The 13988-nt window shown below is 51.1% G+C and overlaps 1 protein-coding gene across 14 annotated transcripts in view; it reads right to left on the reverse strand.

Moving 5' to 3' along the window:
• Positions 1–13988, reverse strand: part of MARK2 (microtubule affinity regulating kinase 2) — a 58326-nt gene that overhangs the window by 22564 nt on the left and 21774 nt on the right. For 6 of the 14 annotated variants that reach the window (XM_082344054.1, XM_082344050.1, XM_082344040.1 and 3 more), the window contains exon 2: positions 10323–10418. The exons of 7 other annotated variants lie outside the window; for them this stretch is intronic. In XM_082344054.1, the coding sequence (XP_082200180.1) occupies positions 10323–10418 (96 nt within the window). Of the gene's footprint in view, positions 1–10322; positions 10419–11472; positions 11491–13988 lie in introns of those variants that run through there. One more of the 14 variants, XM_082344049.1, reaches the window with a different exon arrangement.

Consider the following 13988-nt stretch of genomic DNA (forward strand, 5'->3'; position numbering starts at 1 on the left):
ACCCCAAGGCTGGGAGACCAGCACTGCAGCCTGGGCCATGCAGGGAGCCCACGCGCCTCAAAGCAGCCACAGCAGAGCCAGTGCCTGCCTGGGAAGTCCGGCAGGCGAGAACTGACCTGGAGTGAGATCCGAGCTGAGCCACCTACAGCCCCTTCATGCATGGAAGCTGCGGTGCAAGGAGCACCCCTCGAACCTCCTGTCTTCTGAGCCACTTGAAATGCTGGGCTCCTCTTCAAAAATGGGTGGATTCTACTGAGCAACCACGGCTTCAGAAGCTTCCACACCACTTTATCCCTGAGAATCTGCTCACTGGGGCCTGGTCTCTATCTCAGTCCCCAATTACTGTTGCCCGTTCAGCAAACCTTCATTGAGCGCCCACCTCTGGAGCCTGTTGCAAAGTACGGAGGGATCTGGTTCCTGCCTTCTAGAGACTGAGAGGAGGGGAACCATAAACGGGACTCACGACGGTATCTCTGCTTACTTGTTAGGCAGGCAGGATAGCACAGCAGAGCTCTGGAGGCAGCCGGAGGCGGTGGGGGCCCTGCCTTCGCTCCTTACCAGCTCACCGAACACCACCAGCAAGATCACTTGGCACCTCTAGGTCTCAGTTTCCTCACCTGGGACATGAGGACACTAGCTGTTCCCACTTCACAGGATTAGTGCGAAGATGAAATGAGAAAATCCACGCCAGCGTTGACCACGGTCGCTGGTGCGCAGTAAGGTCTCAACCATGTTTTCTATGATCTCTCTTCACTTTCAGGTAGGGACCTTTGTTTCCCATCTACAGGGGTTCTCTGAGCCCTGAGAAGAGCTATAAAAATCTCTAAGAACTTGACTACAAGTACCAGTGTAGCAAAGCTGGTATTCCTTCTAGAATGAGGAAAGTCAAATTTCTACCATGGCTGGGCTGTCAGACAAAAAGGACCCTCCTTCCTAACACCACTCCTGCCAAGAGAAGTGGGTGAATGAGAAGGCAGCCACGCCTCTGCCCTCTGAGCGGCCCAGAGCGGGAGGAAGGTGTGCCCACTCTTCCCTTCCTCATCATTTCCTTAACTCCTTCCTCTCAGAAAAGGTCCAAGAAACGGCCGACATACCAGTACCACATGGTGCCAAGGGCTGGGGGAAGCTCACATTGCCAGCCTCGCACTCCATCCGGCTCCTCCCTACCAGTGGGTTACCGTAACCATGGAGACCAACAAGTTCCTCCATATCACAGGAGAGCCTGCCTGCCAGCAGCCCAGGGCTCTGGGGGAGGCAGAAGGCAGCCTGCAGCAGAAAGGTCTGGCTCGCTTTACAGAGGACTGTGGGGAGCTGATGGGAGACTAACCAGTGAAGCTGAGGTGCCTGGGCCTCCCTCCAACTTCCTTTTCTTTGCCCAGTAGTTTGTTTTTAGCACATTCATTGTCTGGCTGTATGTGGTGTGGTAGTGAAGGGTGTCACTCTGGAGTCAGACAGATCTGCGGTGGGACCCCAGCTCCACCACTCTGGCTGCTGCGTAGGGAATGGACTGGAACGGTGGTGTGAAGAGCTACACAGATCCACACACACTAAAAGGCTCCAGATCTCATATAATACCTTCTTTTAAGTGATCCAGGTAAGTAAACCCTCTTATCCCTTGTTTATCCCAAATCCCTTTGTTCAAATAGTTATCCAGACACCTTCTTAGCTGAGAGTGATCCCTCCCTTCTCTGACTCTCACAGCACCCTATCTGTATCCATTCAGCTCTTCTGACTTTGTGCCTCTATGCCTTCACCCCCTCTTTGAGCTCTGAGAAGTCAGAGGTCACCGTTGTATGCCCTTAGTGCCTAACAGCGCCCCACGTTACAATGCTTACGGAATGTACACAAAATAAAAGTGGTACAACTTTTTGATCCCTAAAGTTGCTCCCCTCCTCCCCCAAGGAGATAAGCAAGGGCAGAGGAAGGAAGATCAAAACCTCTGGCCAGAAGACCCCTTTCCCCTCTTTCAGGGCATTTACTGCCCTTTGAAGTTGGTTGGTTACTGTCTGTCCTTCCCACTAGACCATAAGGGGAAGGCCCCCGGTCTGTCTGATTCATGGCTCACAACAATGTCTATAACACAGAGCGGAAGTATTCAGTAAGGTAATGAGCGAATAAATGTGAACGAATGAATAAATAAGAAAACATGTTGGGGCATCTTCGTGACGGTCTCTGGGATACACGCCAATAACCTGTATCAGTGTACTCTGCACACAACATCCAAGTGGGCAGTGGGTCATGAGACCCCCCTCTTCCCAAAATGGATGACATCCATGGAGCGTCAGTTCTACTAACAAGCTTTCTCTCAGGTGGTGACAAGCCCCTTGGCACTCTCATCTGTCACAAAGCTTGAGGCAAAGGTGGTCACCGAGGAGAACTGGAGGTAGGCCCAGAATACAGCCACAGCTGAGGACCAGCAGCACCCCCCCCCATCCCTGGCTCCCCTCAATCAAGCCTAAGTCCTCCTTTCATCACAGAGGGGGATCCCTCTCCTCGAACTTCCTGCTGCCCAACAACCACCAGGCCCTCCCACTTCACACAGTTCTCTCTGCCTCTCCACATTCAATCCCTCCACTGCCGTGCTACCAAAACCACTGTGTCTTGCTGTGACAATGCAATGCAGCTTGAGCCATTCTAAGACCTACTGATTTGGGGAAGTGACAGTGACTTTAGGAGACATTTACTTACTGTTTGCCACACTGAGAGCTGCTTTAATATTTCCTCTTTGAACCAATGTACTGATTGCAAGGCCCTGTCAACCCTAGAGAGCCAAAAAAATTCACCCATATACACCTGCCTTCTGTCCACTGCACAAGCAGCGTTCCCACCTGGCCACCACCCTCCCCAAACTGCCTCCTGTTACAGAAAAGCAGAAGGACTAAAAACGGCAGCTGGGGAGCTCAGGTGACTCACCCAGCATAATCACCTCCTCCCAGAATCTCCCATCTTCTCCTGGGGTTTTTGCCAACACAAAATAAAAAAGAAGCACGAGATCTGAAAAAAAAACAAAACAAAACAAAAAAAACCCCCCTCTCTCAGCATTTATGCAACAGCCTTTCTACCTGGGTGCAGATTTAACCCTTTGTCTCTGCCCCTTCCAATGCAGTTTCCTTAAAATGTTTTTATGCTGAGGCTGGAAAACAGGCCTTCCGGGTCTTATCTGGTTCCAGCTCTACACTGGAAGGTGCTGAATAAGACAGGTGCCTCTTTCCACTGCATCTTCCTCTGGAAGTGGAAAAACTACTACCTTCCTACTCCTCCAGTTTCAAAGAGGGAATTGAAGAAGGAGGAGGAAATAGCAGAAAAAAGATTGGGACAAAGTTTGCTGCCCCAGAAGTCACCATGGTCAGAGATCAGAGCTCAAGCAGGACAAGAAGTAACAGAAACCACCTAAGGCCGGCACCACCACTCTCAGAACCTGTCTCCACCTGGCCGGGCTACAGTGTGGCTCTTCCACTTACGTGACCACTAAAACTCCAACTGGCTGCTCTTTCCATGAGCAAACCCCCATTGAGTTGTTCCTGCTCAGGAACAGGGAGAGGTGTTATCTTCCTCCTACAACAGATCACTAAAAACCCAAGCAGGTGAGGACACACGAGCTGTGGAATGAGGGACGCCCCTGTTTCCGGTGCTACCTGACAATGGGTCGAATCAGTCAAAATTGAGAATTCAGTCTCACCTGTTCCCAGAACAATCACAGGAGCTGCACATAGCTCTCTAGCAAACTTTTTGGGTAGGAAGTGGTGTGTGTGTGTTTATCTTTGGCATTTGGCATCTAGAAAGACAACTTACTTTTGTGATAGCTGGTGCTATGACTACAAAGTAATGAGAATGCTCCCACAAGGCACATGCAAATCTGCTGCAGCATATTAGTCAAGAAATCCCCAACTTGGGACTTCCCTGGTGGTCCAGTGGTAAAGAATCTACCTTACAATGCAGGGGACACAGGTTCGATCCCTGGTCAGGGAACTAAGATCCCACATGCCATGGGGCAACTAAGCCCGCACACACCACAACTACTGAGCTCGCACGCCTCAACTAGAGAGCCTGCGTGCTGCAAACTACAGAGCCCACACGCTCTGGAACCCGCGCACCACAACTATAGAGCCCAGGAGCCCTGGAGCCCATGCACCACAGCTAGAGAGAAGCCTGTGCACAGCAAGGAAGAGCCCACACTCTGCAACAAAAGATCCAGCATGCCTCAACAAAGATCCTGTGAGCTGCAACTAAGACCCAATGCAGCCAAAAATAAATAAATAAATAAATAAAAAATCTTTTAAAAAAAAGCAGGCAAAAGACTAAAAAAAAAAAAAAAAGAAATCCTCAACTTACCAAAAGTTCTGTTCTGAGAAGGAACTATTTTTCCATAGAAACATGTTACAAATGATGGCTGCATTCTCAGGCCAGCCCACTCCATCAGGGCCCACCACTGTATCTGAAGTAGTGTATTAACCATACTTAACACTTAAACCAGAGTTCAGAATAGGAAAATGAATCAGTGTTCCAACATGGGACCTAGGAACGTATCTTTGCTCTCCAAGGAGCGTGGGCCGTAGAAACTGGGGTTTCTTAACCTTCAAACTCTGGGTGAGGGCTTGACATAAAAGGACTTGAGCATCTGGGGGTGGCTGGGTAGGAGGGAGGGTCTAAGGAGATATGAACCTAGGTGGAGATGAAGAATAAGGCTGGAGGAAAGGAATTCTGAATGGATACTGCCTTACAGGAGAGAAGGGTTAATTAAAGGAAGATCAAGTAGAACTTCCAGAGAGAGAGAAGGGAGCCTGGGACAGTCCCCTGACATATCAGGGGAAACACTCTTTAGAACTGTCTTCCCTGCTGGGTACCTCCTTTCTACCTCACTGGGCCCGCCGCTACCACTGCAGTCTCAACCCTGGGCCAAGGGCAGAGACTGCTGAATCCTGTTACTAAGTGGCCATGACCTGGGCAGGTGCCTTGGCTAGCTTGTCGGATAAACGGAGGAGGGCTCATTTGTCAGAAGCTGGGTGGAGAAGATTGGAAAGCACAAGTTTCTCACTGGGACGGAGTACATGGCAGCTTCTGACTTTAGGCTTAGGTTGCCCCTGAAGCCAAACACTGTTCATTTTCTGGTAGCAATGGCAGTTCTCCTCCAGGGTGCCCTAGCTGTTTGTGTGCATGACCTAGGAGCAGAGAACATGGTAAATGAGATGACAGCTATTTTCCATTATAAGTGCCTTCTTAAAAAACACTTTTATACTTAATTCATCTTCTCAGAGACAGAGTCTGAGGAAGAGAGTCTGACTGTACTGGTTTCTAAGAGAAAGGAGTGGTCCAGAAAAGGCCAGTTTAGCCCTGGCTAAGGCAACGGGGAGATGTGGGTTCAGACTTCATTGCTGGAGGTTATGAGCTTTCTAACGTCTGTGATTTGAACACGGAGCAGGGCCCTTTGGTACAGATTAACTCACGTGCTGGTGGAAGCCCTCAGGAACTAGATCCACCAACTGACCGGTGGTGCTGGGGAGGAAGGGGGCCACTTTGGGGCATTGTTAGATGCACTATTTATTACACAGACTGCAGACAAGAGAATGCTGGTTGTTTTGAAGGAGGCAAGCAGCCAAGTTTCTAGCTCTCCACCTCCGAATTCACTCAGAGAGGGCAGGGAAGAAAGGATGGCTGCAAAAGGAATACAGATCCTCCCCAACAAATCCTGAAGGGCAGCTCTAATTGCCAACAGGCATGGTGGCTTAAATAAAGACCGGAAGATTGAGAGAAAAAACCCCACCCAGGATACCTCCGGTCAGAAGAATCTGGCTGGGTAGCAGGAGGCCACTGCTACCCATCCTGTTGTTCTATCTAGTCCATGCAAACAGCGAGTACAAGGACAAAGACCCCATAGTCATAAGGGGGTTTCTATCAAGAGAAAACAAAGGGGTAAAGTCAGAAATTATTCAACACCATCCAAAACACTTAGAACAATGCCTGGCATATATTAAATGCTCATGACATGCTAGCTATTATTACTATAATTCCATACGCTTTCCCAACTTATTCAGTAGGTTGCCAGAAAAAGATATGGCTTTTGAATAAGTTTTTATGTTTTTTTAAAATATGATTTTTAAAAAATTAATTATTATTTATTTTTGGTTGCATTGGGTCTGTTGCTGCGCACGGGCTTTCTCTAGTTGCGGCAAGTGGGGGCTACTCTTCCTTGCGGTGCACGGGCTTCTCACTGTGGTGGCTTCTCTTGTTGTGGAGCACGGGCTGTAGGCGCGTGGGCTTCAGTAGTTGTGGCTCAGGGACTCCAGAGCGCAGGCTCAGTAGTTGCGGCGCACCGGCTTACTTGCTCTGCGGCATGTGGGATATTCCCGGACCAGTGCTCAAACCCGTGTCCCCTGCATTGGCAGGCGGGTTCTTAACTACTGCACCACCAGGGAAGCCCAGATAAGGCTTTTGGCTTCAACTTCTTTACCCACTGCTTACCACAAATTCTCTATTCTCCGAAAAGAGATGGATCTTTCAAACCGGCCTAGGAAAGCGCTAGAGTCGAAGACCAAGTTCTGGTCACCTATTTGCACAGCTCAGACTTGGACGTGGGTTTCTGGCAGAGCGAGAAAGGGCTCCAGCAGCTCAACTGTTTTATCCCTTCCATAAAAGGCCACTCTACTTGTCCCTGATAAAAAGCACTTTAAACACACACATCCAACCCTAGGAAAATGCAGAGTACACACCACAGCTCCTGAGACACACAATGTCAATAATCTTGCCAAGATTTTCTAGGTATATGGAACTGGAAACTTTGAAAATTAATAGTCACAATGGGAAATGTGACCGGTATTTAAGAAACACACACACACTCACACAGTGTGGCTAGAGTCCCTGATTGTTATGTACTGAAGAGCACTGCCTCTTCCGTAGTGAGACGAGGGAAACTCAGAGCCAGGGTAGTGGGGGTGAGCGTGGTGGTGAAAACTTAGCTGCACTCCCAGCTCCTGAATGTCTCTGGCTTGGAGACTCGGCAGCCTTCGTGGCAGCCAGGCTCCCACCACCAGCTGTCCTTCACACAACATAACAAGATCACTGTTTGGGAAGATGGGATTTTCGGTGTTGGGTTTTGTATCCCATAAGCTGGCATGCATCTGTCTCAGGGGCAGTTTCCTGAAACAGCTGCATGTCATGGGCCCCGGCAGACAGGATTTGAGATACAGGAGAAAGATAAATGAGATACCAGAAGGAGGAATTCAGGGATGATAAAGGTAAGAAGGAATGAAACTGTCTAGCTGTCCTTTTCTCACTCCTGTCCCACAAGAGCTGACTTTTCCTACCTGGTCCTCACTAAGGAATCACAAAGCACTCCTGTTTCCCTTTCTTGACAGACCCAGGCTTCCTCCTGGCATCTCCACATTTTTACCCTGACAGCTCTAACACATCAAGTGACTGTGGTATCTAAAACTCATGCTGGGGCTTCCCTGGTGGCGCAGCGGTTAAGAATCCGCCTGCCAATGCAGGGGACACGGGTTCGAGCCCTGGTCCGGGAAGATCCCACATGCTGCGGAGCAACTAAGCCCGTGCGTCACAACTACTGAGCCTGCGCTCTGGAGCCCGCGAGCCACAACTACTGAAGCCCGTGCGCCCAGAGCCTGTGCTCTGCAACAAGAGAAGCCACCACAATAAGAAGCCCGCGCACCGCAACGAAGAGTAGTCCCCACTCGCCGCAACTAGAGAAAGCCTGTGAGCAGCAACGAAGCCCCAGCGCAGCCAAAAATAAATTAATTAATTAATTTTAAAAAATAATTAAAAAAATAAAGCTGATGCTGGCTACCCCATTAAGAGATGACCAAGGTCATGTGAGCTGGCCCGACATGTTCTGCTGCACTTGTTTATGGGCAAGAAGATTAAAACAATCTGTCAGGGGAGGGAAGGGGGCAAACCCTGTACACAGGGCAAGCACTGGGAACACCACACAGAGGTCTCCTGCCAAGAGATCTTTTGCTCAAATATAAAGCAGAAATCTCTCATCAAACACCAAACCAGCTAACTATGCCGAATACCACTTATGATCCAGTGACCTTGAGGCACTGCTCCATTTTTCCAAAGTTCTTCGTATAAAAAGTTTGACTTTTTTTTTTTCGGGGGGGGGGTCCGGGAGATTAGAAGGATGAGCAACATAGGGCCCCATTAAGAGTCCCAAATTAAAATAATACCCAAGCAAAGGCTCTCTGTCTCACCAAGAAATGTATGTGGCATAGGGCTTAAGAAAGAGGGGTGTTTCCAGGGTACTTTTGCATAAAGAAAGCACTCAGGGGCTTCCCTGGCGGTGCAGTGGTTAAGAATCTGCCTGCCAGGGCTTCCCTCGTGGCACAGTGGTTGAGAATCCACCTGCCAATGCAGGAGACACGGGTTCGAGCCCTGGTCTGGGAGGATCCCACATGCCGCGGAGCAACTGGGCCCATGAGCCACAATTACTGAGCCTGCGCATCTGGAGCCTGTGCTCCGCAGCAAGAGAGGCCCTGATAGTGAGAGGCCCGCGCACCGCGATGAAGAGTGGCCCCCACTTGCCGCAACTGGAGAAAGCCCTCGCACAGAAACAAAGACCCAACACAGCCAGAAATATAAAAAAAAAAAAAAAAATTAAAAAAAAAAAAAAAAAAGAATCTGCCTGCCAATGCAGGACACAGGTTCGAGCCCTGGTCCGGGAAGATCCCACATGCCGCGGAGCAACTAAGCCCATGCGCCACAACTACTGAGCCTGCGCTCTAGAGCCCGCGAGCCACAACTACTGAGACTGCGAGCCACAACTACTGAAGCCCGTGTGCCACAACTACTGAAGCCCGCATGCCTAGAGCCCGTGCTCCGCAACAAGAGAAGCTGCCTCAATGAGAAGCCCTCGCACCGCAACGAAGAGTAGCCCCCGCTTTCCACAACTAGAGAAAAGCCCCCCAAGCAGCAACGAAGACCCAATGCAGCCAAAACTAAAATAAATAATAAAATAAATAAATTTTTAAAAAAGATCTGTGCATTTAAAAAAAAACAAAAAAAAAAGAATCTTCCTGCCAATGCGGGGGACACAGGTTCGAACCCTGGTCCAGAAAGATCCCCCATGCCGTGGAGCAACTAAGCCTGTGTGCCACAACTACTGAGCCTGCGCTCTAGAGCCCGTGAGCCACAACTACTGAAGCCCACACACCTAGAGCCCGTGCTCCGCAACAAGAGAAGCCACCGCAATGAGAAGCCCGCGCGCCACGACGAAGAGTAGCCCCCGCTTGCTGCAACCAGAGAAACCCTGCGCGCAGCAACAAAGACCCAAAGCAGCCAAAAATAATTAAATAAATAAATTTATTTTTTAAAAAAAGAAAGCAAGCACTCAGTTCTCAGATGGCTTAATGCCCAATCAGAAGTCAAACTATCAAAACAAAACTTCCTATGACCATTTCTTGTCCTATACCAAATCAGAATTGGGAGGCCATTTAGGTACAGCTCCAGGGCAGAAGGGCTCAGGCAGCAGGGAGTCAGGGTCGTCCTCTCTGACCAGAGGGTTAACCTCACAATGACATCACTAGCCACCAGACACAGGAAGGAAGGGAGAAGGCAGTCAGCACCTGAGCCTGTGGCCCTGTGGTTCCAGGCCGTCTGGGCTCTCCACAGGGTTACTGTAGAAATTGGCCCCTGGCTTTGCTAAATTAGATCCTTTCTCCCCTGCTCTTCTGCAAAACCATTTGTCACAGCCCCTAAATAACCAATCTTCCCCTCTTAGCAGGCTTGGGCTGCTACCATCTGGTCTCTGCCTTAGGCACTCAAGTCTCGGCAGAAAGAGGATGTTTCCATTTGGGTGCTCCCTTGGCTGTCTGGAGAGGTCGGCAGACGGGAACTAGGGTGGCACCCTTCTCTAGCCAGCCAGAGGCGGATGCGAAATACCTGCTGGCAACCTGTGCTCCCTCTCCAAGCTCCCCTTTCTAGCAAAGGAGCAGCTACCCCTTCCTAACCTTCCACCCACAGTCTCACCCCAGCCAGGGAGATGCACTCATCCTACAAGAAGTGAAGGTAGTTAAGTCCAGCTTAGGAGCTAAAGAACCTGGCTTAGGGAAGAAAGGGATATTGTGCTGCAAAGGATTCCAAGAACAAACTCTCCAAACCGCCCACCAAGCTCTTCTGAAGAGCAGGGGTATTTAGAAGCGCTTTCCATTTCCCCACGTGTTAGAGAGGAGGGTGGCCTCGGGCAGACACACACCTGGCTGGGTCATCATCTCCCCTCAGGAGCCCTGGTCTCCCTAACACCAGAATAAGTCCACACCTGCCACCGAGGACCAGCCTGAGATGGTAACGTGCTCCGGGGTTCACATACTCACGCGTCCATTAATCTTCCTCCAGATCGCTGCTGTCATGCAGAGCAGTGAGGCGGGCTGAGTCCCGCTCTGAGCCCCTGAGCCGGTCACTCCAGTTTGCTTGGTGTATTGTGGGGGGAGGAGGGGGGGCAGGAGAAGGAGGAGGAAGGGAGATTATGATTCTCTATTTTCAAGCCCTGCCCCTAAAACCGAGGAGGGAAGCAGCTGGGTTCCCACTGCAGGAGAGCTCCAATCTCTGGGCGCTACAGCTGCATACGGAGAACTCTGGGGAACATGCACATCCAACACGCTGGGAAAAGGAGGGGAAACCAACCCGGAGAGAAGTGAGTTGGTCTCCTGCCAAGAACTCTGAATGGTACTCCTATCAGAACTAGAACATAACAGGAGGTAGGCAGGTTTATGGTCTCTGGGGAAAGGCAGGAGGGGAAACAGTAAAAGCCGGACTAGCATGGGAACAAAACTTGCTCCCTGGCAGGAGAGCAGACAGCCCAGCTGTCTGCAAGGCAGCAGCCACATACAGTCAGGGGAGACACTGTCCCCGTTACACCTTTCGGAGGCAGACAGTCTACACTCTAACCTCAGGTCGGTTTTCACATGCTTTGGCTTTGCCGGCTGTGCCCTGAACCCTGCAGTTTGGAGCATGGTCATTCCTATGACCCTGTAAGTTAAGGTCCACCACTTAAGGACCTGTGCCCCTGACTGCCAGCGGCAGGAGGGAAGGGGGACTCTCGCTGGCGTGTTGTACAGGGTCGAGCAGAAGCCACAGATGGCCCCTCTCACGGAGAGGAAATGCTCCTCCTTTGCCAGAGCAGAGCCCAAGGCTGCCACAGAGAGGTGCTATTTAGCGACAGAAATGTCTGTCAGGAGTGGCAGGAGAAATGGCCACCAAGTACTTCTTTCTCACCAACTGCTACCATCAGCCGCCACAGGCTGCCTCTGAAAAGCCTGCAGAACCTCCGGTGGCAGCAATGGCCTGTGAGTCACTCCTCCATGAGAAGAGGGAAATTGGTCCTGCCCCTGGGCCTGAAGAAGCCCCACAGTGTCCTCAGCCAGCTCTGCTCCAAAGCTAAAACCAGTCCCACCTGCCAGGACGGAAACCTCGGACAGCCTACCCTCCACCCACACCTGCATGTAGAAAAACCAGTCCTCTTACTCTGCCACATGTGGGGGCCATCCACAGTCACCTCAGCAGGACGCCCAGCACTGGGAACAGGAAGTGATGGCTTCATATTCAAAGCTCCCCTTAAACACACCCACACACGATGTATATGTATACGTACACATACATGGGGTAAATGTCTACATACATATATATATACACACACTGTAAAACTGATTTGCAGACCCAAATCGTTTCTGGATTTTTCTTTCAGCTGGCAGCTCCCTTTCCGGGCCTGCAGCTCCAGCCTTGCCCTCGTCCCTCCCTAGAGTCTCACTCTGAGCTCCTGCCACCTGTCTTCAAGTGTTCTCTCAGACCTCCAGGCCTTTGCCACGGCCTCCTACCGCCTGGAACGCTTTGCCTCCATCCTCTGTTCCCATTCTTCTTCCTGGTTAGCCTCAGCTCAGACATCACGTCCTCCAGGAAGTTTTCCCTGCTCCACCTCTCTGACTTCACAGGGTCCCTGACACGTCACTCCAGGTGTCCCAAAGACAGCCGCCTTCTTGCACTAGGACTTCGCTCTTGCGGAACGGCCTGTCTCCTTCACAACTCTCGGTGGCTGTCTTGTTCACCACTGCACAAGAGCGGGAGCGACCTAAGAGAAATTTCCAGGGCTTAAGTCAACTCTGTGTCCTCAGTGCCCAGGCACAGTGCCTGGCACCTAACAGGCTTTCAAGCAATGCTTTCCTAATTCATGAGAGAAGCTCAGGGTCTTCCTGCTTTTTTCGGACTGACTCTACCCAACAGCTCTTAGCACATCGCTGCTCCACGTGACTACTTCACCCTGGGCCAGGGCTAGACTGCTGGTGCCCACTGCTTTTAATCCATTCTCGAGGGCCTTCTGGTGTCTCTACGGACGCAGACTCTGGCAGGATTTCAGAGCTCATGGCCAGTGTGTGGAGCTGGGGCCTACTGCCCTTTTACCTGTCCTTCCCCAGCCTCCCCTCTGCCATGAGGGCTGCAGGTAGCCCCCGCACAGGTCTTCTAAGCAAGAGGACTGCTTCTGAAGTGGAAGCAACGGGGGATACAGCTCCAAGTCCTCAAGAGAGAGCAAATCTAGATCCAGCTCCACCCAAACAAGTTACATATCCTGAGCCAGTCATTCACCCTCTTGGGACCTGTGTTTCCCCACTTGTATAATGAGGGGCTGGAGATGAGCTCTGAGGGTCTGTCCTAGGTGGATGTGAGGGCTCTCAGTGCCTCTGTGCTCATAAGCCTTCCAGCCCTGTCCCTGAGACCACAGCAGGAAGTGAGCATGGTCTGCACGTCCTGAAGACCACATCCTGACCTTGTCTTACATCGAGTCAACCTGCCAGAAGTCTGGCTCCATAAGTAAACCTCACCTAACATGTCTTGGACACCCAGCTCGCACACTGGAAAATCTCTTCCACCTAGGGCTGAGAAAATTAAAGTTAAGCTAGGTGACAACTCTGGACTTAGAAACATTACAACCCTGCACTCAGTGTGCCCTAGGCAAGAATCCTCTCCCTCTCTAGACTTCATCTACCCACAATTTACAAGCTCCTCACCACTCCCAGCCTCTCTGCACACCACGAATGTGGCCACAAGGTGCAGGAAAAGGTACCGTGACACACAGTCTACTTCCAGCAGGCCCCAGGGCTCTGCAGACTTAGTCTGAGCAGCTCTGAGTAGGCACAGTCCCTGGTAGGGTAGGTGGCACACCTGATGCCTAGCACCTGCCCTCCCCCCGCGCCCGCAGCGTGACCCCCTAGCAGCCTGGCTCCTTGGAGGGCTCCTGGATGGGGAGCTGCCTGCCTGCCTGCCACGGTAGCCGATCCATGAGGAGAAACCAACTTGGCAAAGCCCAGCAAGCAGCAGTTTCAGCCTCACTGCCCAGAGTGGGGGAAGGGGGAGGCGGGTCCAAGCAGACCAGTCCAACAGGTCCTTTTTCCACCACCCTACACAGCTGGTGCCTTCTGCACTGGTTCAAAAACAGGAGCTTCAAAAGTCAGTTGGAGCTCTCACACCCTGAGTCACAAAGACCAAGGAATCAAGAGGAAAGTAGAAAATGGTCATCGCATTCTTGCCCTACCCATAATGGTCCTGGAAATTGTGGTCCTTGACACCTCACAGCTCTTGGTCAATTCAGAAAAGCACCTGATCTCCCCCCGAGATGCTCAAAGAGAAATCTGGGTCCGCACCACCACCAGGTGCTGAGGTGGTGTGAAATCAGTTCTTTCTGTGCCATGCTCCTTAGCTTCTCTCCCACTATAAATAACTCCAGCCTTCTGATACAGACCACATGATCTCTCCAGCTCTGGACAAAATTCCCAACACCCAGTGTACTTCTGTTCACCCATTGCAGAAGCAGGAAAGATGAGGCCAATTTAACCAAAAGCAACAACATAGCCAGAGATGCTGTGTGTCAGGGACAAGAACAGAATTCAGCAAAACCGGGAGGGCCTGGCTTTTCCACTCTGTTCCCCACTTCAGGAAGCCAGACAGGGTTTCCTCAGCAGTGCACTCCCCCGCTGTGGTTTCGTCTCTGA

The sequence above is a fragment of the Balaenoptera borealis genome, assembly GCF_965194805.1.
Source record: "Balaenoptera borealis genome assembly, chromosome: 11".
Classification (NCBI taxonomy): Eukaryota; Metazoa; Chordata; class Mammalia; order Artiodactyla; family Balaenopteridae; genus Balaenoptera; species Balaenoptera borealis.